General features: G+C 30.9%; 1 protein-coding gene across 5 annotated transcripts; it reads right to left on the bottom strand.

Annotated features, from left to right (window-relative positions):
- Positions 1-6,554: 6,554 nt before the first annotated feature.
- Positions 6,555-10,603, bottom strand: LOC146915531 (uncharacterized). 5 transcript variants are annotated; one of them, XM_085717914.1, is made up of 6 exons: positions 9,885-10,603; positions 8,630-9,799; positions 8,117-8,388; positions 7,883-8,025; positions 7,665-7,778; positions 6,555-7,152 (listed from the first exon to the last, which is right to left on the bottom strand). In XM_085717914.1, the coding sequence occupies exons 4-6, from the start codon at positions 7,988-7,990 to the stop codon at positions 6,796-6,798; spliced, it is 579 nt and encodes a 192-aa protein (XP_085574040.1). In that variant the 5' UTR covers positions 7,991-8,025; positions 8,117-8,388; positions 8,630-9,799; positions 9,885-10,603; the 3' UTR covers positions 6,555-6,795. The 5 variants fall into 5 exon arrangements, with proteins under 5 accessions (XP_085574040.1, XP_085574036.1, XP_085574035.1 ...); XM_085717910.1 differs by having other exon boundaries at positions 7,883-8,388; positions 8,630-9,097; positions 9,655-9,741; positions 9,885-10,242; XM_085717909.1 differs by having other exon boundaries at positions 7,883-8,388; positions 8,630-9,097; positions 9,655-9,799; positions 9,885-10,187.
- Between the last annotated feature and the right edge of the window lie 15,443 nt (positions 10,604-26,046).

Below are 26,046 nucleotides of genomic sequence, written 5' to 3'. Positions count from 1 at the left end.
ATAATGTTTAAATCGTGTGACCTTTCGTCTTCCATGATAAAAACTCTATTTAAACAATATTTTAGTCAAGTTACTTGTTCATTGGTTATATATTCAAGTAACCTGACTAAAATAATGTTTAAATTGAGTTATCATCCTGGAAGACGAAAGGTCACACCTTGTGACCTTTCGTCTTCTAGGATAAAAACTCTATTTAAACAATATTTAGTCAAGTTACTTTTTCATTGGTTATATATTCAAGTAACCTGACTAAAATATTGTTTAAATCATGTGACCTTTCGTCTTCCAGGATAAAAACTCTATTTAGACAATATTTTAGTCAAGTTACTTGTTCACTGGTTATATATTCAAGTAACCTGACTAAAATAATGTTTAAATTGAGTTATCATCCTGGAAGACGAAAGGTCACACCTTGTGACCTTTCGTCTTCTAGGATAAAAACTCTATTTAAACAATATTTAGTCAAGTTACTTTTTCATTGGTTATATATTCAAGTAACCTGACTAAAATATTGTTTAAATCATGTGACCTTTCGTCTTCCAGGATAAAAACTCTATTTAGACAATATTTTAGTCAAGTTACTTGTTCACTGGTTATATATTCAAGTAACCTGACTAAAATAATGTTTAAATTGAGTTATCATCCTGGAAGACGAAAGGTCACAGCTTGTGACCTTTCGTCTTCTAGGATAAAAACTCTATTTAAACAATATTTTAGTCAAGTTACTTGTTCATTGGTTATATATTCAAGTAACCTGACTAAAATAATGTTTAAATCGTGTGACCTTTCGTCTTCCAGGATAAAAACTCTATTTAAACATTATTTGACTCAAGTTACTTGTTCATTGGTTATATATTCAAGTAACCTGACTAAAATAATGTTTAAATCGAGTTATCATCCTGGAAGACTAAAGGTCACACCTTGTGACCTTTCATCTTCTAGGATAAAAACTCTATTTAAACAATATTTAGTCAAGTTACTTTTTCATTGGTTATATATTCAAGTAACCTGACTAAAATATTGTTTAAATCATGTGACCTTTCGTCTTCCAGGATAAAAACTCTATTTAAACAATATTTTAGTCAAGTTACTTGTTCACTGGTTATATATTCAAGTAACCTGACTAAAATAATGTTTAAATCGAGTTATCATCCTGGAAGACGAAAGGTCAGGCCTTGTGACCTTTCGTCTTCCAGGATAAAAACTCTATTTAAACAATATTTTAGTCAAGTTACTTGTTCATTGGTTATATATTCAAGTAACCTGACTAAAATAATGTTTAAATCGAGTTATCATCCAGGAAGATGAAAGGTCAGACCTTGTGACCTGTGGTCTTCTAGGATAAAAACTCTATTTAAACAATATTTTAGTCAAGTTACTTGTTCATTGGTTATATATTCAAGTAACCTGACTAAAATAATGTATAAATCGAGTTATCATCCTGGAAGACGAAAGGTCACACCTTGTGACCTTTCGTCTTCCAGGATAAAAACTCTATTTAAACAATATTTTAGTCAAGTTACTTGTTCATTGGTTATATATTCAAGTAACCTGACTAAAATAATGTTTAAATCGTGTGACCTTTCGTCTTCCATGATAAAAACTCTATTTAAACAATATTTTAGTCAAGTTACTTGTTCATTGGTTATATATTCAAGTAACCTGACTAAAATAATGTTTAAATCGATTTATCATCCTGGAAGACGAAAGGTCACACCTTATGACCTTTCGTCTTCCAGGATAAAAACTCTATTGAAACAATATTTTCGTCAAGTTACTTGTTCATTGGTTATATATTCAAGTAACCTGACTAAAATAATGTTTAAATCGAGTTATCATCCTGGAAGACAAAAGGTCACACCTTATGACCTTTCGTCTTCCAGGATAAAAACTCTATTGAAACAATATTTTAGTCAAGTTACTTGTTCATTGGTTATATATTCAAGTAACCTGACTAAAATAATGTTTAAATCGAGTTATCATCCTGGAAGACGAAAGGTCAGGCCTTGTGACCTTTCGTCTTCCAGGATAAAAACTCTATTTAAACAATATTTTAGTCAAGTTACTTGTTCATTGGTTATATATTCAAGTAACCTGACTAAAATAATGTTTAAATCGAGTTATCATCCAGGAAGATGAAAGGTCAGACCTTTTGACCTTTCGTCTTCTAGGATAAAAACTCTATTTAAACAATATTTTAGTCAAGTTACTTGTTCATTGGTTATATATTCAAGTAACCTGACTAAAATAATGTTTAAATCGTGTGACCTTTCGTCTTCCAGGATAAAAACTCTATTTAAACAATATTTTAGTCAAGTTACTTGTTCATTGGTTATATATTCAAGTAACCTGACTAAAATAATGTTTAAATCGTGTGACCTTTCGTCTTCCATGATAAAAACTCTATTTAAACAATATTTTAGTCAAGTTACTTGTTCATTGGTTATATATTCAAGTAACCTGACTAAAATAATGTTTAAATTGAGTTATCATCCTGGAAGACGAAAGGTCACACCTTGTGACCTTTCGTCTTCTAGGATAAAAACTCTATTTAAACAATATTTAGTCAAGTTACTTTTTCATTGGTTATATATTCAAGTAACCTGACTAAAATATTGTTTAAATCATGTGACCTTTCGTCTTCCAGGATAAAAACTCTATTTAGACAATATTTTAGTCAAGTTACTTGTTCACTGGTTATATATTCAAGTAACCTGACTAAAATAATGTTTAAATTGAGTTATCATCCTGGAAGACGAAAGGTCACACCTTGTGACCTTTCGTCTTCTAGGATAAAAACTCTATTTAAACAATATTTAGTCAAGTTACTTTTTCATTGGTTATATATTCAAGTAACCTGACTAAAATATTGTTTAAATCATGTGACCTTTCGTCTTCCAGGATAAAAACTCTATTTAGACAATATTTTAGTCAAGTTACTTGTTCACTGGTTATATATTCAAGTAACCTGACTAAAATAATGTTTAAATTGAGTTATCATCCTGGAAGACGAAAGGTCACAGCTTGTGACCTTTCGTCTTCTAGGATAAAAACTCTATTTAAACAATATTTTAGTCAAGTTACTTGTTCATTGGTTATATATTCAAGTAACCTGACTAAAATAATGTTTAAATCGTGTGACCTTTCGTCTTCCAGGATAAAAACTCTATTTAAACATTATTTGACTCAAGTTACTTGTTCATTGGTTATATATTCAAGTAACCTGACTAAAATAATGTTTAAATCGAGTTATCATCCTGGAAGACTAAAGGTCACACCTTGTGACCTTTCATCTTCTAGGATAAAAACTCTATTTAAACAATATTTAGTCAAGTTACTTTTTCATTGGTTATATATTCAAGTAACCTGACTAAAATATTGTTTAAATCATGTGACCTTTCGTCTTCCAGGATAAAAACTCTATTTAAACAATATTTTAGTCAAGTTACTTGTTCACTGGTTATATATTCAAGTAACCTGACTAAAATAATGTTTAAATCGAGTTATCATCCTGGAAGACGAAAGGTCAGGCCTTGTGACCTTTCGTCTTCCAGGATAAAAACTCTATTTAAACAATATTTTAGTCAAGTTACTTGTTCATTGGTTATATATTCAAGTAACCTGACTAAAATAATGTTTAAATCGAGTTATCATCCAGGAAGATGAAAGGTCAGACCTTGTGACCTGTGGTCTTCTAGGATAAAAACTCTATTTAAACAATATTTTAGTCAAGTTACTTGTTCATTGGTTATATATTCAAGTAACCTGACTAAAATAATGTATAAATCGAGTTATCATCCTGGAAGACGAAAGGTCACACCTTGTGACCTTTCGTCTTCCAGGATAAAAACTCTATTTAAACAATATTTTAGTCAAGTTACTTGTTCATTGGTTATATATTCAAGTAACCTGACTAAAATAATGTTTAAATCGTGTGACCTTTCGTCTTCCATGATAAAAACTCTATTTAAACAATATTTTAGTCAAGTTACTTGTTCATTGGTTATATATTCAAGTAACCTGACTAAAATAATGTTTAAATCGATTTATCATCCTGGAAGACGAAAGGTCACACCTTATGACCTTTCGTCTTCCAGGATAAAAACTCTATTGAAACAATATTTTCGTCAAGTTACTTGTTCATTGGTTATATATTCAAGTAACCTGACTAAAATAATGTTTAAATCGAGTTATCATCCTGGAAGACAAAAGGTCACACCTTATGACCTTTCGTCTTCCAGGATAAAAACTCTATTGAAACAATATTTTAGTCAAGTTACTTGTTCATTGGTTATATATTCAAGTAACCTGACTAAAATAATGTTTAAATCGAGTTATCATCCTGGAAGACGAAAGGTCAGGCCTTGTGACCTTTCGTCTTCCAGGATAAAAACTCTATTTAAACAATATTTTAGTCAAGTTACTTGTTCATTGGTTATATATTCAAGTAACCTGACTAAAATAATGTTTAAATCGAGTTATCATCCAGGAAGATGAAAGGTCAGACCTTTTGACCTTTCGTCTTCTAGGATAAAAACTCTATTTAAACAATATTTTAGTCAAGTTACTTGTTCATTGGTTATATATTCAAGTAACCTGACTAAAATAATGTATAAATCGAGTTATCATCCTGGAAGACGAAAGGTCACACCTTGTGACCTTTCGTCTTCCAGGATAAAAACTCTATTTAAACAATATTTTAGTCAAGTTACTTGTTCATTGGTTATATATTCAAGTAACCTGACTAAAATAATGTTTAAATCGTGTGACCTTTCGTCTTCCAGGATAAAAACTCTATTTAAACAATATTTTAGTCAAGTTACTTGTTTATTGGTTATATATTCAAGTAACCTGACTAAAATAATGTTTAAATCGTGTGACCTTTCGTCTTCCATGATAAAAACTCTATTTAAACAATATTTTAGTCAAGTTACTTGTTCATTGGTTATATATTCAAGTAACCTGACTAAAATAATGTTTAAATTGAGTTATCATCCTGGAAGACGAAAGGTCACACCTTGTGACCTTTCGTCTTCTAGGATAAAAACTCTATTTAAACAATATTTTAGTCAAGTTACTTGTTCATTGGTTATATATTCAAGTAACCTGACTAAAATAATGTTTAAATCGTGTGACCTTTCGTCTTCCAGGATAAAAACTCTATTTAAACATTATTTGACTCAAGTTACTTGTTCATTGGTTATATATTCAAGTAACCTGACTAAAATAATGTTTAAATCGAGTTATCATCCTGGAAGACTAAAGGTCACACCTTGTGACCTTTCATCTTCTAGGATAAAAACTCTATTTAAACAATATTTAGTCAAGTTACTTTTTCATTGGTTATATATTCAAGTAACCTGACTAAAATATTGTTTAAATCATGTGACCTTTCGTCTTCCAGGATAAAAACTCTATTTAAACAATATTTTAGTCAAGTTACTTGTTCACTGGTTATATATTCAAGTAACCTGACTAAAATAATGTTTAAATCGAGTTATCATCCTGGAAGACGAAAGGTCAGGCCTTGTGACCTTTCGTCTTCCAGGATAAAAACTCTATTTAAACAATATTTTAGTCAAGTTACTTGTTCATTGGTTATATATTCAAGTAACCTGACTAAAATAATGTTTAAATCGAGTTATCATCCAGGAAGATGAAAGGTCAGACCTTGTGACCTGTGGTCTTCTAGGATAAAAACTCTATTTAAACAATATTTTAGTCAAGTTACTTGTTCATTGGTTATATATTCAAGTAACCTGACTAAAATAATGTATAAATCGAGTTATCATCCTGGAAGACGAAAGGTCACACCTTGTGACCTTTCGTCTTCCAGGATAAAAACTCTATTTAAACAATATTTTAGTCAAGTTACTTGTTCATTGGTTATATATTCAAGTAACCTGACTAAAATAATGTTTAAATCGTGTGACCTTTCGTCTTCCATGATAAAAACTCTATTTAAACAATATTTTAGTCAAGTTACTTGTTCATTGGTTATATATTCAAGTAACCTGACTAAAATAATGTTTAAATCGATTTATCATCACTACTAGAAAAATCAATTTTAGAGAGGGTAGAAATCCGTCACTAAACTACCATAATTCCCTCACTAACGAATTTAGTGAGGGATTTAGTGACGACCGGTAATCCCTTAAGAATATTGGCCTTGCTAAATTTTTGTGAGGGATTTTGGTTTCCGTCCCTAATTGACACGGATAAAATCCCTCACTAATCATATAAATCCGTCACTATATATGCACCAGAAAACTTTGGCAAATCCGTCAGTAATCAGTGAGGGATTCTTGTTCCCTCTCTAATAGTGAGGGACTATTCCATAGTTGTTTACCAATATTTCCGTCTCTAATTAATGACGGATTGCTATTCCCTCTCAAATTGTGAAGGCATATTTCATCACTAATTGTGATGAAACTAAATTCCCTCACTAATTCAAACAGAAATTTAATGACAAATCTCAAACCAGATTTCATTAATTAATTATATTAGTATTGTAAATATATTTACTATATTAAACTTGTTGAAAATTATAAATATACAATAAAAAACAATTGATAAATTGTCTTCATACCCATCACCATAAAAGTCATGAGGAAACTTAATAAGTTTACAACCATTGTTCAACTCTCAAAATACATGAGTCATAAGGAAACTCTCAAAATAAGTTTCATAAGAAACGCATAAACATTTTTAATGGTACTAGAAGTAGCACATTAACTAAGTTTGCAACCAAGCTATCAAAATAACCATATGTTATACATACTATATATCTATATATCAAGTAGATGGAGGTAGAGGTGGGTGTAGATGACCTTGAGAAATCATTTCCATCAATTTAGTCATTTGCTCCCGCGATGCACGAATCAACTTCTCATGAGCCTTCAATTTCTCTTTAAGTGATGTGTTTTCAGCCCTCATTTGTTCAAATTCAGAATGTAAGATGCCATCAGATATGGAAGATCTAAATGGCTTATATTTCCCAGCTTCCGGGCCCAAACCATATATACGACCCTTCTTATTTACTCCTCCAACAACATCTAAGAAGATAATGTTGTCACTTTCATGTCTAGAAACATCATCCCCTAGTGCCTCCTCATGTGAATCCCTCTCAATAATCCTTTTTTCAAACTCATCCTGCAAAATAATAATATTTTACTAACAAGTAATAATTTCATACTTCATTCAGTCAACAAAAACAAACTAACATTCTGATATATCTTCTTGTCAAGACAATTCATTATTTTTCCCACAAGCAACATTATTATACTGTGTTCACTGCTTGCCTATATTACAAAAACTGAAGCATCAAGTGGAGTTAGGATTGGTATGGAATAAAAAAAAAAAGAATTGAAATGTCAGTGCTCAGTCTAAGTCATAGGTACATTTATATTATTTCTTAATATCTTTTAAGCTAATTGATTAAACATACACTTGCAGACTGCTACATATGTGCTTAACATTTAGCATCAGTGTAGAACCTCCATAAAAATAACATCAGTGTATAACTAGTTCCCAACAACTAGCATAAATGAACAATTATTTCAGTGCAGATCTATTAAAACAATTAGAAATAGCATCAGTTCTTAACAATAGACTAAATACTAAATATTCATCAAGTTCAATAAGGTCATGAAGTATTAACTTACAGCAATATCCTTTGATTTTGAGGATATTTTATCTAGAGATAGTTTATCACACACAACTTCAAGATAAGAAAGAAAGTTATCTAGCTCCTGAAATTCAAGAACTGTGGTATAGTCCTATCGAAACAAGTAAAGAATGAATTTGGAATGGTACAATAAAGACAACAAAATAAGAGGATATTCGCATGTAATGAGGAAATTAAACAAAAACAGCAACATACCCATTTCTTCTTGAACATGCCAATCTTGAGACACTTTGATTTGGGAACGCCATCTACAACCTTGTAGCCATATACTTTGGGCATATTAGGAAGGTCATCAACAAACATCTTCAGCTTGGATGCATTTATATGTTTCACTGTAGCTGATGATGATGATGTTGATAAGGTAACAAAACATAGTAAATAAGCTAAAAGAGTGAGTAGCTTCAAGAGCAATGTTTTCTCCATCGCTACCTTGTTGGAAGGTGGATTTGAGATAGACTAATATAAAGAGAGGAAAAGGAGAATGTTGTAGTGAGAACTCTCCTTACAGCAACATCCTTTTATGTGTGTTTGTTGTTGTATGAGATGTGGAAGGATTTGTTGCTTGCCCAACAATAGAGTGTGATGGAGTAGTGGCAGCCATACCTCTCCCAGATGAGTGTGGTACCCCCAACTCTCCTACCTCTACTGATACCTATACCAGTACCTCTTCCTCCACCCGTCATAGTAACATTTCATGCCATCTATATATACATATAAAAAAACATATATTTGATTAACACATCAAAATCTGGACATATCTAAAACATATAACACAGATGTCAGAAGAAAGTTCAATGGTTATTTGTAAGAAAAGCTTCTTATCATGTCGGTATGAGTACTTCTTATCCTACCAAATGCAAAAACAGAAAACTACCAAGGGAACAAACATAAAAGGCTGGGACAGCAGGCCAAACTACAATTACAAAGCAGCTGCGCAGGTACCTCAGCACAGAAGAACAGCAGAAGGTGCTGTTAAGGTCAGATAGAATCCACCAAAAGCAACAGAACAGCCAAAAACCAGCAGCTTGTTTGCACCAAAAAAAACTCCCATGCCCCATCAAAAAGTGGGCATATATCAAAAGTTGCATACACCAAAAAAAAACAGATTAGTTCATTCTCTAAAAGAGCACAGTGACCTACTTAAAGTGGCTATATCAAAAGTTGTTGATTTTTTAGGGAAATAACAGGTGTACATACAAAACATAACTCATTTCATCAAGAGGTGGAAGTTGGAAAATGTACACTAATCAATACTGATGCTGCTCTCGATATTCTTCTTTGTCAAAATATATATTATTTGGTTTTTCACTTGTGTTTGTCTAAAAATGAATAGCAAGTAATCTTTGTCAATGATATTTACAAAGAAGTTACATGGAAGGGTTATAGAAAATTCAAAGGAAGTTTCTGACTCTGCAAAGCCAAAAAAAAGCAAGAGGGTCAGTGCTAATAATAACTAATCCATAAAGATTACTAGCTAATTAGTCAACACAATAGAAAACGAGTTGTGTTATTCAAATATACAAAAACTGAAGCAGTTTTCATACATAATGTACAATACATACATTTTTATGCGCTGTATGTTCTGTTTTGAGTGTAAATAAATTCAAATAAATATCAAAATGCTATCAAAGTTAAAGCAACAAGTCGTATCTTTATAACTAAGTTTAAAGTCATAAAAGCTTAACCAAGTACAAATTTGACGATTTCTTAAAATTAAATGACCTATATCAGGGACAACACCCTGCTCTAAATTGTATCAACACCATATCACATATCAACAAAATTCGAACCCAAAATCCAAGTGTCACTTCAAGTAAGGCCATGATGAAAATCACAGTTAATATATATAAATTAAAACAACATCAGTATCACAAACATCAATTTCACTGAAGAAAAAAACTCTGAAAAAAATAAAAATAAAATAAAAATAAATAACAAATAAATTCTGAGATTGAGAGAGTGGTTACCGTGATTCTGAGATTCACTGAAGATTTGAGAAAGGATTTCGGGAGAAGGAAGAAGATTCACTTTTGGGAGTGAGATTCAGTGAAGATCTGTATTGTGAGAGCATGAGCACAGTGAGGAGAAATTCAACATCAAATTCAGAAGAATCTACAAATTAAACACATAAATTAGTAAAGATGAGAATGGGAAGAAATTTAAAATTGAAACCTTGACAAAAGAATCTGAAACTAACCGATTTTGGGACTGAGAAGAGCTTTTGCGATTTCGTGAAGATGAATGCGATTCCGTGAAGATGACAGCGATTCCGTGAAGGTGTGTGCGATTCTGAGAAGAAGAGAGCTTGCGATTAGTTTTTGAGAAGAGCTTGCTGTTTGGGATCGATAGATTTGGTTCAGATTTGGAACTTTGGAGCGATTCATTTTTGGATTGAGAAGAGCTTTGGTTTAGATTTGACGTGAATTGGGAAATTTTTTTATCTGAAGAGTGGTTGAGTGTTTGGGAAATTTTTTTGGTTAATTTAGGGTTTGTGAATATTGAGTTCTTGGGTTTGAGTATGAAATTTTGTTGGATAATTATTTTAGGGTGTTTGTGAGCCAAAAAAAAAAAAAAGAGGGGGGATATTTTAGTAGAGAGGAGGGAAAAACCAAAACGTGAAAAGAATTGAGGGGGAAATAATTCAGTTTTGATAGTAGTGAGGGTTTTAGTGAGGGATGCCTTGGATAGAGTTATGTAAGTGATATTAGTGAGGGTTTTAGTGAGGGATCCATTAGAGAGGGATAAAGTCCATGCCAAATTCCGTCACAAACATACAGTTAAAGAATTTAGTGAGGGATTTAGTCACGGAATTTTTGTGACGGAATTTTTGTGACGGGTATTTAAACATTTCCGTTACTAATGCTTGGCAACTCATGTTTTGTGGAAAATACAAAAATCCGTCCCTAAATCCGTCCCTATTAGTGAGGGATTGTCTTCCCTCCCTAAAATCCGTCTCTAAATCGCGTTTTTCTAGTAGTGCATCCTGGAAGACGAAAGGTCACATCTTATGACCTTTCGTCTTCCAGGATAAAAACTCTATTGAAACAATATTTTCGTCAAGTTACTTGTTCATTGGTTATATATTCAAGTAACCTGACTAAAATAATGTTTAAATCGAGTTATCATCCAGGAAGATGAAAGGTCAGACCTTTTGACCTTTCGTCTTCTAGGATAAAAACTCTATTTAAACAATATTTTAGTCAAGTTACTTGTTCAGTGGTTATATATTCAAGTAACCTGACTAAAATAATGTATAAATCGAGTTATCATCCTGGAAGACGAAAGGTCACACCTTGTGACCTTTCGTCTTCCAGGATAAAAACTCTATTTAAACAATATTTTAGTCAAGTTACTTGTTCATTGGTTATATATTCAAGTAACCTGACTAAAATAATGTTTAAATCGTGTGACCTTTCGTCTTCCAGGATAAAAACTCTATTTAAACAATATTTTAGTCAAGTTACTTGTTCATTGGTTATATATTCAAGTAACCTGACTAAAATAATGTTTAAATCGTGTGACCTTTCGTCTTCCATGATAAAAACTCTATTTAAACAATATTTTAGTCAAGTTACTTGTTCATTGGTTATATATTCAAGTAACCTGACTAAAATAATGTTTAAATTGAGTTATCATCCTGGAAGACGAAAGGTCACACCTTGTGACCTTTCGTCTTCTAGGATAAAAACTCTATTTAAACAATATTTAGTCAAGTTACTTTTTCATTGGTTATATATTCAAGTAACCTGACTAAAATATTGTTTAAATCATGTGACCTTTCGTCTTCCAGGATAAAAACTCTATTTAGACAATATTTTAGTCAAGTTACTTGTTCACTGGTTATATATTCAAGTAACCTGACTAAAATAATGTTTAAATTGAGTTATCATCCTGGAAGACGAAAGGTCACACCTTGTGACCTTTCGTCTTCTAGGATAAAAACTCTATTTAAACAATATTTTAGTCAAGTTACTTGTTCATTGGTTATATATTCAAGTAACCTGACTAAAATAATGTTTAAATCGTGTGACCTTTCGTCTTCCAGGATAAAAACTCTATTTAAACATTATTTGACTCAAGTTACTTGTTCATTGGTTATATATTCAAGTAACCTGACTAAAATAATGTTTAAATCGAGTTATCATCCTGGAAGACTAAAGGTCACACCTTGTGACCTTTCATCTTCTAGGATAAAAACTCTATTTAAACAATATTTAGTCAAGTTACTTTTTCATTGGTTATATATTCAAGTAACCTGACTAAAATATTGTTTAAATCATGTGACCTTTCGTCTTCCAGGATAAAAACTCTATTTAAACAATATTTTAGTCAAGTTACTTGTTCACTGGTTATATATTCAAGTAACCTGACTAAAATAATGTTTAAATCGAGTTATCATCCTGGAAGACGAAAGGTCAGGCCTTGTGACCTTTCGTCTTCCAGGATAAAAACTCTATTTAAACAATATTTTAGTCAAGTTACTTGTTCATTGGTTATATATTCAAGTAACCTGACTAAAATAATGTTTAAATCGAGTTATCATCCAGGAAGATGAAAGGTCAGACCTTGTGACCTGTGGTCTTCTAGGATAAAAACTCTATTTAAACAATATTTTAGTCAAGTTACTTGTTCATTGGTTATATATTCAAGTAACCTGACTAAAATAATGTATAAATCGAGTTATCATCCTGGAAGACGAAAGGTCACACCTTGTGACCTTTCGTCTTCCAGGATAAAAACTCTATTTAAACAATATTTTAGTCAAGTTACTTGTTCATTGGTTATATATTCAAGTAACCTGACTAAAATAATGTTTAAATCGTGTGACCTTTCGTCTTCCATGATAAAAACTCTATTTAAACAATATTTTAGTCAAGTTACTTGTTCATTGGTTATATATTCAAGTAACCTGACTAAAATAATGTTTAAATCGATTTATCATCCTGGAAGACGAAAGGTCACACCATATGACCTTTCGTCTTCCAGGATAAAAACTCTATTGAAACAATATTTTCGTCAAGTTACTTGTTCATTGGTTATATATTCAAGTAACCTGACTAAAATAATGTTTAAATAGAGTTATCATCCTGGAAGACAAAAGGTCACACCTTATGACCTTTCGTCTTCTAGGATAAAAACTCTATTGAAACAATATTTTAGTCAAGTTACTTGTTCATTGGTTATATATTCAAGTAACCTGACTAAAATAATGTTTAAATCGAGTTATCATCCTGGAAGACGAAAGGTCAGGCCTTGTGACCTTTCGTCTTCCAGGATAAAAACTCTATTTAAACAATATTTTAGTCAAGTTACTTGTTCATTGGTTATATATTCAAGTAACCTGACTAAAATAATGTTTAAATCGAGTTATCATCCAGGAAGATGAAAGGTCAGACCTTGTGACCTGTGGTCTTCTAGGATAAAAACTCTATTTAAACAATATTTTAGTAGAGTTACTTGTTCATTGGTTATATATTCAAGTAACCTGACTAAAATAATGTATAAATCGAGTTATCATCCTGGAAGACGAAAGGTCACACCTTGTGACCTTTCGTCTTCTAGGATAAAAACTCTATTTAAACAATATTTTAGTCAAGTTACTTGTTCATTGGTTATATATTCAAGTAACCTGACTAAAATAATGTTTAAATCGTGTGACCTTTCGTCTTCCAGGATAAAAACTCTATTTAAACAATATTTTAGTCAAGTTACTTGTTCATTGGTTATATATTCAAGTAACCTGACTAAAATAATGTTTAAATCGTGTGACCTTTCGTCTTCCATGATAAAAACTCTATTTAAACAATATTTTAGTCAAGTTACTTGTTCATTGGTTATATATTCAAGTAACCTGACTAAAATAATGTTTAAATCGATTTATCATCCTGGAAGATGAAAGGTCACACCTTATGACCTTTCGTCTTCCAGGATAAAAACTCTATTGAAACAATATTTTAGTCAAGTTACTTGTTCATTGGTTATATATTCAAGTAACCTGACTAAAATAATGTTTAAATCGAGTTATCATCCTGGAAGACGAAAGGTCAGGCCTTGTGACCTTTCGTCTTCCAGGATAAAAACTCTATTTAAACAATATTTTAGTCAAGTTACTTGTTCATTGGTTATATATTCAAGTAACCTGACTAAAATAATGTTTAAATCGAGTTATCATCCAGGAAGATGAAAGGTCAGACCTTGTGACCTGTGGTCTTCTAGGATAAAAACTCTATTTAAACAATATTTTAGTCAAGTTACTTGTTCATTGGTTATATATTCAAGTAACCTGACTAAAATAATGTATAAATCGAGTTATCATCCTGGAAGACGAAAGGTCACACCTTGTGACCTTTCGTCTTCCAGGATAAAAACTCTATTTAAACAATATTTTAGTCAAGTTACTTGTTCATTGGTTATATATTCAAGTAACCTGACTAAAATAATGTTTAAATCGTGTGACCTTTCGTCTTCCATGATAAAAACTCTATTTAAACAATATTTTAGTCAAGTTACTTGTTCATTGGTTATATATTCAAGTAACCTGACTAAAATAATGTTTAAATCGATTTATCATCCTGGAAGACGAAAGGTCACACCATATGACCTTTCGTCTTCCAGGATAAAAACTCTATTGAAACAATATTTTCGTCAAGTTACTTGTTCATTGGTTATATATTCAAGTAACCTGACTAAAATAATGTTTAAATAGAGTTATCATCCTGGAAGACAAAAGGTCACACCTTATGACCTTTCGTCTTCTAGGATAAAAACTCTATTGAAACAATATTTTAGTCAAGTTACTTGTTCATTGGTTATATATTCAAGTAACCTGACTAAAATAATGTTTAAATCGAGTTATCATCCTGGAAGACGAAAGGTCAGGCCTTGTGACCTTTCGTCTTCCAGGATAAAAACTCTATTTAAACAATATTTTAGTCAAGTTACTTGTTCATTGGTTATATATTCAAGTAACCTGACTAAAATAATGTTTAAATCGAGTTATCATCCAGGAAGATGAAAGGTCAGACCTTGTGACCTGTGGTCTTCTAGGATAAAAACTCTATTTAAACAATATTTTAGTAGAGTTACTTGTTCATTGGTTATATATTCAAGTAACCTGACTAAAATAATGTATAAATCGAGTTATCATCCTGGAAGACGAAAGGTCACACCTTGTGACCTTTCGTCTTCTAGGATAAAAACTCTATTTAAACAATATTTTAGTCAAGTTACTTGTTCATTGGTTATATATTCAAGTAACCTGACTAAAATAATGTTTAAATCGTGTGACCTTTCGTCTTCCAGGATAAAAACTCTATTTAAACAATATTTTAGTCAAGTTACTTGTTCATTGGTTATATATTCAAGTAACCTGACTAAAATAATGTTTAAATCGTGTGACCTTTCGTCTTCCATGATAAAAACTCTATTTAAACAATATTTTAGTCAAGTTACTTGTTCATTGGTTATATATTCAAGTAACCTGACTAAAATAATGTTTAAATCGATTTATCATCCTGGAAGATGAAAGGTCACACCTTATGACCTTTCGTCTTCCAGGATAAAAACTCTATTGAAACAATATTTTCGTCAAGTTACTTGTTCATTGGTTATATATTCAAGTAACCTGACTAAAATAATGTTTAAATCGAGTTATCATCCTGGAAGACAAAAGGTCACACCTTATGACCTTTCGTCTTCCAGGATAAAAACTCTATTGAAACAATATTTTAGTCAAGTTACTTGTTCATTGGTTATATATTCAAGTAACCTGACTAAAATAATGTTTAAATCGAGTTATCATCCTGGAAGACGAAAGGTCAGGCCTTGTGACCTTTCGTCTTCCAGGATAAAAACTCTATTTAAACAATATTTTAGTCAAGTTACTTGTTCATTGGTTATATATTCAAGTAACCTGACTAAAATAATGTTTAAATCGAGTTATCATCCAGGAAGAAGAAAGGTCAGACCTTGTGACCTGTGGTCTTCTAGGATAAAAACTCTATTTAAACAATATTTTAGTCAAGTTACTTGTTCATTGGTTATATATTCAAGTAACCTGACTAAAATAATGTATAAATCGAGTTATCATCCTGGAAGACGAAAGGTCACACCTTGTGACCTTTCGTCTTCCAGGATAAAAACTCTATTTAAACAATATTTTAGTCAAGTTACTTGTTCATTGGTTATATATTCAAGTAACCTGACTAAAATAATGTTTAAATCGTGTGACCTTTCGTCTTCCATGATAAAAACTCTATTTAAACAATATTTTAGTCAAGTTACTTGTTCATTGGTTATATATTCAAGTAACCTGACTAAAATAATGTTTAAATCGATTTATCATCCTGGAAGACGAAAGGTCACACATTATGACCTTTCGTCTTCCAGGATAAAAACTCTATTGAAACAATATTTTCGTCAAGTTACTTGTTCATTGGTTATATATTCAAGTAACCTGACTAAAATAATGTTTAAATCGAGTTATCATCCAGGAAGATGAAAGGTCAGACCTTTTGACCTTTCGACTTCTAGGATAAAAACTCTATTTAAACAATATTTTAGTCAAGTTACTTGTTCATTGGTTATATATTCAAGTAACCTGACTAAAATAATGTATAAATCGAGTTATCATCCTGGAAGACGAAAGGTCACACCTTGTGACCTTTCGTCTTCCAGGATAAAAACTCTATTTAAACAATATTTTAGTCAAGTTACTTGTTCATTGGTTATATATTCAAGTAACCTGACTAAAATAATGTTTAAATCGTGTGACCTTTCGTCTTCCAGGATAAAAACTCTATTTAAACAATATTTTAGTCAAGTTACTTGTTCATTGGTTATATATTCAAGTAACCTGACTAAAATAATGTTTAAATCGTGTGACCTTTCGTCTTCCATGATAAAAACTCTATTTAAACAATATTTTAGTCAAGTTACTTGTTCATTGGTTATATATTCAAGTAACCTGACTAAAATAATGTTTAAATTGAGTTATCATCCTGGAAGACGAAAGGTCACACCTTGTGACCTTTCGTCTTCTAGGATAAAAACTCTATTTAAACAATATTTAGTCAAGTTACTTTTTCATTGGTTATATATTCAAGTAACCTGACTAAAATATTGTTTAAATCATGTGACCTTTCGTCTTCCAGGATAAAAACTCTATTTAGACAATATTTTAGTCAAGTTACTTGTTCACTGGTTATATATTCAAGTAACCTGACTAAAATAATGTTTAAATTGAGTTATCATCCTGGAAGACGAAAGGTCACACCTTGTGACCTTTCGTCTTCTAGGATAAAAACTCTATTTAAACAATATTTTAGTCAAGTTACTTGTTCATTGGTTATATATTCAAGTAACCTGACTAAAATAATGTTTAAATCGTGTGACCTTTCGTCTTCCAGGATAAAAACTCTATTTAAACATTATTTGACTCAAGTTACTTGTTCATTGGTTATATATTCAAGTAACCTGACTAAAATAATGTTTAAATCGAGTTATCATCCTGGAAGACTAAAGGTCACACCTTGTGACCTTTCATCTTCTAGGATAAAAACTCTATTTAAACAATATTTAGTCAAGTTACTTTTTCATTGGTTATATATTCAAGTAACCTGACTAAAATATTGTTTAAATCATGTGACCTTTCGTCTTCCAGGATAAAAACTCTATTTAAACAATATTTTAGTCAAGTTACTTGTTCACTGGTTATATATTCAAGTAACCTGACTAAAATAATGTTTAAATCGAGTTATCATCCTGGAAGACGAAAGGTCAGGCCTTGTGACCTTTCGTCTTCCAGGATAAAAACTCTATTTAAACAATATTTTAGTCAAGTTACTTGTTCATTGGTTATATATTCAAGTAACCTGACTAAAATAATGTTTAAATCGAGTTATCATCCAGGAAGATGAAAGGTCAGACCTTGTGACCTGTGGTCTTCTAGGATAAAAACTCTATTTAAACAATATTTTAGTCAAGTTACTTGTTCATTGGTTATATATTCAAGTAACCTGACTAAAATAATGTATAAATCGAGTTATCATCCTGGAAGACGAAAGGTCACACCTTGTGACCTTTCGTCTTCCAGGATAAAAACTCTATTTAAACAATATTTTAGTCAAGTTACTTGTTCATTGGTTATATATTCAAGTAACCTGACTAAAATAATGTTTAAATCGTGTGACCTTTCGTCTTCCATGATAAAAACTCTATTTAAACAATATTTTAGTCAAGTTACTTGTTCATTGGTTATATATTCAAGTAACCTGACTAAAATAATGTTTAAATCGATTTATCATCCTGGAAGACGAAAGGTCACACCTTATGACCTTTCGTCTTCCAGGATAAAAACTCTATTGAAACAATATTTTCGTCAAGTTACTTGTTCATTGGTTATATATTCAAGTAACCTGACTAAAATAATGTTTAAATAGAGTTATCATCCTGGAAGACAAAAGGTCACACCTTATGACCTTTCGTCTTCTAGGATAAAAACTCAATTAAAACAATATTTTAGTCAAGTTACTTGTTCATTGGTTATATATTCAAGTAACCTGACTAAAATAATGTTTAAATCGAGTTATCATCCTGGAAGACGAAAGGTCAGGCCTTGTGACCTTTCGTCTTCCAGGATAAAAACTCTATTTAAACAATATTTTAGTCAAGTTACTTGTTCATTGGTTATATATTCAAGTAACCTGACTAAAATAATGTTTAAATCGAGTTATCATCCAGGAAGATGAAAGGTCAGACCTTGTGACCTGTGGTCTTCTAGGATAAAAACTCTATTTAAACAATATTTTAGTAGAGTTACTTGTTCATTGGTTATATATTCAAGTAACCTGACTAAAATAATGTATAAATCGAGTTATCATCCTGGAAGACGAAAGGTCACACCTTGTGACCTTTCGTCTTCTAGGATAAAAACTCTATTTAAACAATATTTTAGTCAAGTTACTTGATCATTGGTTATATATTCAAGTAACCTGACTAAAATAATGTTTAAATCGTGTGACCTTTCGTCTTCCAGGATAAAAACTCTATTTAAACAATATTTTAGTCAAGTTACTTGTTCATTGGTTATATATTCAAGTAACCTGACTAAAATAATGTTTAAATCGTGTGACCTTTCGTCTTCCATGATAAAAACTCTATTTAAACAATATTTTAGTCAAGTTACTTGTTCATTGGTTATATATTCAAGTAACCTGACTAAAATAATGTTTAAATCGATTTATCATCCTGGAAGACGAAAGGTCACACCTTATGACCTTTCGTCTTCCAGGATAAAAACTCTATTGAAACAATATTTTCGTCAAGTTACTTGTTCATTGGTTATATATTCAAGTAACCTGACTAAAATAATGTTTAAATCGAGTTATCATCCTGGAAGACAAAAGGTCACACCTTATGACCTTTCGTCTTCCAGGATAAAAACTCTATTGAAACAATATTTTAGTCAAGTTACTTGTTCATTGGTTATATATTCAAGTAACCTGACTAAAATAATGTTTAAATCGAGTTATCATCCTGGAAGACGAAAGGTCAGGCCTTGTGACCTTTCGTCTTCCAGGATAAAAACTCTATTTAAACAATATTTTAGTCAAGTTACTTGTTCATTGGTTATATATTCAAGTAACCTGACTAAAATAATGTTTAAATCGAGTTATCATCCAGGAAGAAGAAAGGTCAGACCTTGTGACCTGTGGTCTTCTAGGATAAAAACTATTTAAACAATATTTTAGTCAAGTTACTTGTTCATTGGTTATATATTCAAGTAACCTGACTAAAATAATGTATAAATCGAGTTATCATCCTGGAAGACGAAAGGTCACACCTTGTGACCTTTCGTCTTCCAGGATAAAAACTCTATTTAAACAATATTTTAGTCAAGTTACTTGTTCATTGGTTATATATTCAAGTAACCTGACTAAAATAATGTTTAAATCGTGTGACCTTTCGTCTTCCAGGATAAAAACTCTATATAAACAATATTTTAGTCAAGTTACTTGTTCATTGGTTATATATTCAAGTAACCTGACTAAAATAATGTTTAAATCGTGTGACCTTTCGTCTTCCATGATAAAAACTCTATTTAAACAATATTTTAGTCATGTTACTTGTTCATTGGTTATATATTCAAGTAACCTGACTAAAATAATGTTTAAATCGATTTATCATCCTGGAAGACGAAAGGTCACACCTTATGACCTTTCGTCTTCCAGGATAAAAACTCTATTGAAACAATATTTTCGTCAAGTTACTTGTTCATTGGTTATATATTCAAGTAACCTGACTAAAATAATGTTTAAATCGAGTTATCATCCTGGAAGACAAAAGGTCACACCTTATGACCTTTCGTCTTCCAGGATAAAAACTCTATTGAAACAATATTTTAGTCAAGTTACTTGTTCATTGGTTATATATTCAAGTAACCTGACTAAAATAATGTTTAAATCGAGTTATCATCCTGGAAGACGAAATGTCAGGCCTTGTGACCTTTCGTCTTCCAGGATAAAAACTCTATTTAAACAATATTTTAGTCAAGTTACTTGTTCATTGGTTATATATTCAAGTAACCTGACTAAAATAATGTTTAAATCGAGTTATCATCCAGGAAGATGAAAGGTCAGACCTTGTGACCTGTGGTCTTCTAGGATAAAAACTCTATTTAAACAATATTTTAGTCAAGTTACTTGTTCATTGGTTATATATTCAAGTAACCTGACTAAAATAATGTATAAATCGAGTTATCATCCGGGAAGACGAAAGGTCACACCTTGTGACCTTTCGTCTTCCAGGATAAAAACTCTATTTAAACAATATTTTAGTCAAGTTACTTGTTCATTGGTTATATATTCAAGTAACCTGACTAAAATAATGTTTAAATCGTGTGACCTTTCGTCTTCCAGGATAAAAACTCTATTTAAACAATATTTTAGTCAAGTTACTTGTTCATTGGTTATATATTCAAGTAACCTGACTAAAATAATGTTTAAATCGTGTGACCTTTCGTCTTCCATGATAAAAACTCTATTTAAACAATATTTTAGTCATGTTACTTGTTCATTGGTTATATATTCAAGTAACCTGACTAAAATAATGTTTAAATCGATTTATCATCCTGGAAGACGAAAGGTCACACCTTATGACCTTTCGTCTTCCAGGATAAAAACTCTATTGAAACAATATTTTCGTCAAGTTACTTGTTCAATATTCAAGTAACCTGACTAAAATAATGTTTAAATCGAGTTATCATCCTGGAAGACAAAAGGTCACACCTTATGACCTTTCGTCTTCCAGGATAAAAACTCTATTGAAACAATATTTTAGTCAAGTTACTTGTTCATTGGTTATATATTCAAGTAACCTGACTAAAATAATGTTTAAATCGAGTTATCATCCTGGAAGACGAAATGTCAGGCCTTGTGACCTTTCGTCTTCCAGGATAAAAACTCTATTTAAACAATATTTTAGTCAAGTTACTTGTTCATTGGTTATATATTCAAGTAACCTGACTAAAATAATGTTTAAATCGAGTTATCATCCAGGAAGATGAAAGGTCAGACCTTGTGACCTGTGGTCTTCTAGGATAAAACTCTATTTAAACAATATTTTAGTCAAGTTACTTGTTCATTGGTTATATATTCAAGTAACCTGACTAAAATAATGTATAAATCGAGTTATCATCCTGGAAGACGAAAGGTCACAGCTTGTGACCTTTCGTCTTCCAGGATAAAAACTCTATTTAAACAATATTTTAGTCAACTTACTTATTCATTGGTTATATATTCAAGTAACCTGACTAAAATAATGTTTAAATCGTGTGACCTTTCGTCTTCCAGGATAAAAACTCTATTTAAACAATATTTGACACAAGTTACTTGTTCATTGGTTATATATTCAAGTAACCTGACTAAAATAATGTTTAAATCGAGTTATCATCCTGGAAGACTAAAGGTCACACCTTGTGACCTTTCATCTTCGAGGATAAAAACTCTATTTAAACAATATTTAGTCAAGTTACTTTTTCATTGGTTATATATTCAAGTAACTTGACTAAAATATTGTTTAAATCATGTGACCTTTCGTCTTCCAGGATAAAAACTCTATTTAAACAATATTTTAGTCAAGTTACTTGTTCACTGGTTATATATTCAAGTAACCTGACTAAAATAATGTTTAAATCGTGTGACCTTTCGTCTTCCATGATAAAAACTCTATTTAAACAATATTTTAGTCAAGTTACTTGTTCATTGGTTATATATTCAATTAACCTGACTAAAATAATGTTTAAATCGATTTATCATCGAGGAAGACGAAAGGTCACACCTTATGACCTTTCGTCTTCCAGGATAAAAACTCTATTGAAACAATATTTTCGTCAAGTTACTTGTTCATTGGTTATATATTCAAGTAACCTGACTAAAATAATGTTTAAATCGAGTTATCATCATGGAAGACTAAAGGTCACACCTTGTGACCTTTCATCTTCGAGGATAAAAACTCTATTTAAACAATATTTAGTCAAGTTACTTTTTCATTGGTTATATATTCAAGTAACCTGACTAAAATATTGTTTAAATCATGTGACCTTTCGTCTTCCAGGATAAAAACTCTATTTAAACAATATTTTAGTCAAGTTACTTGTTCACTGGTTATATATTCAAGTAACCTGACTAAAATAATGTTTAAATCGTGTGACCTTTCGTCTTCCATGATAAAAACTCTATTTAAACAATATTTTAGTCAAGTTACTTGTTCATTGGTTATATATTCAAGTAACCTGACTAAAATAATGTTTAAATCGATTTATCATCCAGGAAGACGAAAGGTCACACCTTATGACCTTTCGTCTTCCAGGATAAAAACTCTATTGAAACAATATTTTCGTCAAGTTACTTGTTCATTGGTTATATATTCAAGTAACCTGACTAAAATAATGTTTAAATCGAGTTATCATCCTGGAAGACAAAAGGTCACACCTTATGACCTTTCGTCTTCCAGGATAAAAACTCTATTGAAACAATATTTTAGTCAAGTTACTTGTTCATTGGTTATATATTCAAGTAACCTGACTAAAATAATGTATAAATCGAGTTATCATCCTGGAAGACGAAAGGTCACACCTTGTGACCTTTCGTCTTCCAGGATAAAAACTCTATTTAAACAATATTTTAGTCAAGTTACTTGTTCATTGGTTATATATTCAAGTAACCTGACTAAAATAATGTTTAAATCGTGTGACCTTTCGTCTTCCAGGATAAAAACTCTATTTAAACAATATTTGACTCAAGTTACTTGTTCATTGGTTATATATTCAAGTAACCTGACTAAAATAATGTTTAAATCGAGTTATCATCCTGGAAGACTAAAGGTCACACCTTGTGACCTTTCGTCTTCTAGGATAAAAACTCTATTTAAACAATATTTAGTCAAGTTACTTTTTCATTGGTTATATATTCAAGTAACCTGACTAAAATATTGTTTAAATCATGTGACCTTTCGTCTTCCAGGATAAAAACTCTATTTAGACAATATTTTAGTCAAGTTACTTGTTCACTGGTTATATATTCAAGTAACGTGACTAAAATAATGTTTAAATTGAGTTATCATCCTGGAAGACGAAAGGTCACACCTTGTGACCTTTCGTCTTCTAGGATAAAAACTCTGTTTAAACAATATTTTAGTCAAGTTACTTGTTCATTGGTTATATATTCAAGTAACCTGACTAAAATAATGTTTAAATCGTGTGACCTTTCGTCTTCCAGAATAAAAACTCTATTTAAACAATATTTAGTCAAGTTAGTTTTTCATTGGTTATATATTCAAGTAACCTGACTAAAATAATGTTTAAATCGAGTTATCATCCTTGAAGACGAAAGGTCACACCTTATGACCTTTCGTCTTCCAGGATAAAAACTCAATTAAAACAATATTTTAGTCAAGTTACTTGTTCATTGGTTATATATTCAAGTAACCTGACTAAAATAATGTTTAAATCGAGTTATCATCCTGGAAGACAAAAGGTCACACCTTATGACCTTTCGTCTTCCAGGATAAAAACTCTATTGAAACAATATTTTTGTCAAGTTACTTGTTCATTGGTTATATATTCAAGTAACCTGACTAAAATAATGTATAAATCGAGTTATCATCCTGGAAGACGAAAGGTCACACCTTGTGACCTTTCGTCTTCCAGGATAAAAACTCTATTGAAACAATATTTTCGTCAAGTTACTTGTTCATTGGTTATATATTCAAGTAACCTGACTAAAATAATGTTTAAATCGAGTTATCATCCTGGAAGACAAAAGGTCACACCTTATGACCTTTCGTCTTCCAGGATAAAAACTCTATTTAAACAATATTTTAGTCAAGTTACTTGTTCATTGGTTATATATTCAAGTAACCTGACTAAAATAATGTTTAAATCGAGTTATCATCCAGGAAGATGAAAGGTCAGACCTTGTGACCTGTGGTCTTCTAGGATAAAAACTCTATTTAAACAATATTTTAGTCAAGTTACTTGTTCATTGGTTATATATTCAAGTAACCTGACTAAAATAATGTATAAATCGAGTTATCATCCTGGAAGACGAAAGGTCACAGCTTGTGACCTTTCGTCTTCCAGGATAAAAACTCTATTTAAACAATATTTTAGTCAACTTACTTATTCATTGGTTATATATTCAAGTAACCTGACTAAAATAATGTTTAAATCGTGTGACCTTTCGTCTTCCAGGATAAAAACTCTATTTAAACAATATTTGACACAAGTTACTTGTTCATTGGTTATATATTCAAGTAACCTGACTAAAATAATGTTTAAATCGAGTTATCATCCTGGAAGACTAAAGGTCACACCTTGTGACCTTTCATCTTCGAGGATAAAAACTCTATTTAAACAATATTTAGTCAAGTTACTTTTTCATTGGTTATATATTCAAGTAACTTGACTAAAATATTGTTTAAATCATGTGACCTTTCGTCTTCCAGGATAAAAACTCTATTTAAACAATATTTTAGTCAAGTTACTTGTTCACTGGTTATATATTCAAGTAACCTGACTAAAATAATGTTTAAATCGTGTGACCTTTCGTCTTCCATGATAAAAACTCTATTTAAACAATATTTTAGTCAAGTTACTTGTTCATTGGTTATATATTCAATTAACCTGACTAAAATAATGTTTAAATCGATTTATCATCGAGGAAGACGAAAGGTCACACCTTATGACCTTTCGTCTTCCAGGATAAAAACTCTATTGAAACAATATTTTCGTCAAGTTACTTGTTCATTGGTTATATATTCAAGTAACCTGACTAAAATAATGTTTAAATCGAGTTATCATCATGGAAGACTAAAGGTCACACCTTGTGACCTTTCATCTTCGAGGATAAAAACTCTATTTAAACAATATTTAGTCAAGTTACTTTTTCATTGGTTATATATTCAAGTAACCTGACTAAAATATTGTTTAAATCATGTGACCTTTCGTCTTCCATGATAAAAACTCTATTTAAACAATATTTTAGTCAAGTTACTTGTTCACTGGTTATATATTCAAGTAACCTGACTAAAATAATGTTTAAATCGTGTGACCTTTCGTCTTCCATGATAAAAACTCTATTTAAACAATATTTTAGTCAAGTTACTTGTTCATTGGTTATATATTCAATTAACCTGACTAAAATAATGTTTAAATCGATTTATCATCGAGGAAGACGAAAGGTCACACCTTATGACCTTTCGTCTTCCAGGATAAAAACTCTATTGAAACAATATTTTCGTCAAGTTACTTGTTCATTGGTTATATATTCAAGTAACCTGACTAAAATAATGTTTAAATCGAGTTATCATCATGGAAGACTAAAGGTCACACCTTGTGACCTTTCATCTTCGAGGATAAAAACTCTATTTAAACAATATTTAGTCAAGTTACTTTTTCATTGGTTATATATTCAAGTAACCTGACTAAAATATTGTTTAAATCATGTGACCTTTCGTCTTCCAGGATAAAAACTCTATTTAAACAATATTTTAGTCAAGTTACTTGTTCACTGGTTATATATTCAAGTAACCTGACTAAAATAATGTTTAAATCGTGTGACCTTTCGTCTTCCATGATAAAAACTCTATTTAAACAATATTTTAGTCAAGTTACTTGTTCATTGGTTATATATTCAAGTAACCTGACTAAAATAATGTTTAAATCGATTTATCATCCAGGAAGACGAAAGGTCACACCTTATGACCTTTCGTCTTCCAGGATAAAAACTCTATTGAAACAATATTTTCGTCAAGTTACTTGTTCATTGGTTATATATTCAAGTAACCTGACTAAAATAATG

The sequence above is a fragment of the Medicago sativa genome, chromosome 6 (genome assembly GCF_051527215.1).
Source record: "Medicago sativa cultivar Bolivia chromosome 6, Bolivia_mono, whole genome shotgun sequence".
NCBI lineage: Eukaryota > Viridiplantae > Streptophyta > Magnoliopsida > Fabales > Fabaceae > Medicago > Medicago sativa.
Note: the sequence above shows the minus strand (reverse complement) of the source record. Positions and strands in the feature narration are given on the sequence as shown.

Excerpts from the sequence above, each read along its gene's own strand:
- LOC146915531 (XM_085717910.1), bottom strand. The coding sequence starts at position 8,110 with ATGGAGAAAACATTGCTCTTGAAGCTACTCACTCTTTTAGCTTATTTA. Across the intron at positions 7,779-7,882 it reads GCATGTTCAAGAAGAAATGG|GACTATACCACAGTTCTTGA; the intron begins GTATGTTGCTGT and ends TTGTTTCGATAG. Across the intron at positions 7,153-7,664 it reads CAAAATCAAAGGATATTGCT|GATGAGTTTGAAAAAAGGAT; the intron begins GTAAGTTAATAC and ends ATTATTTTGCAG.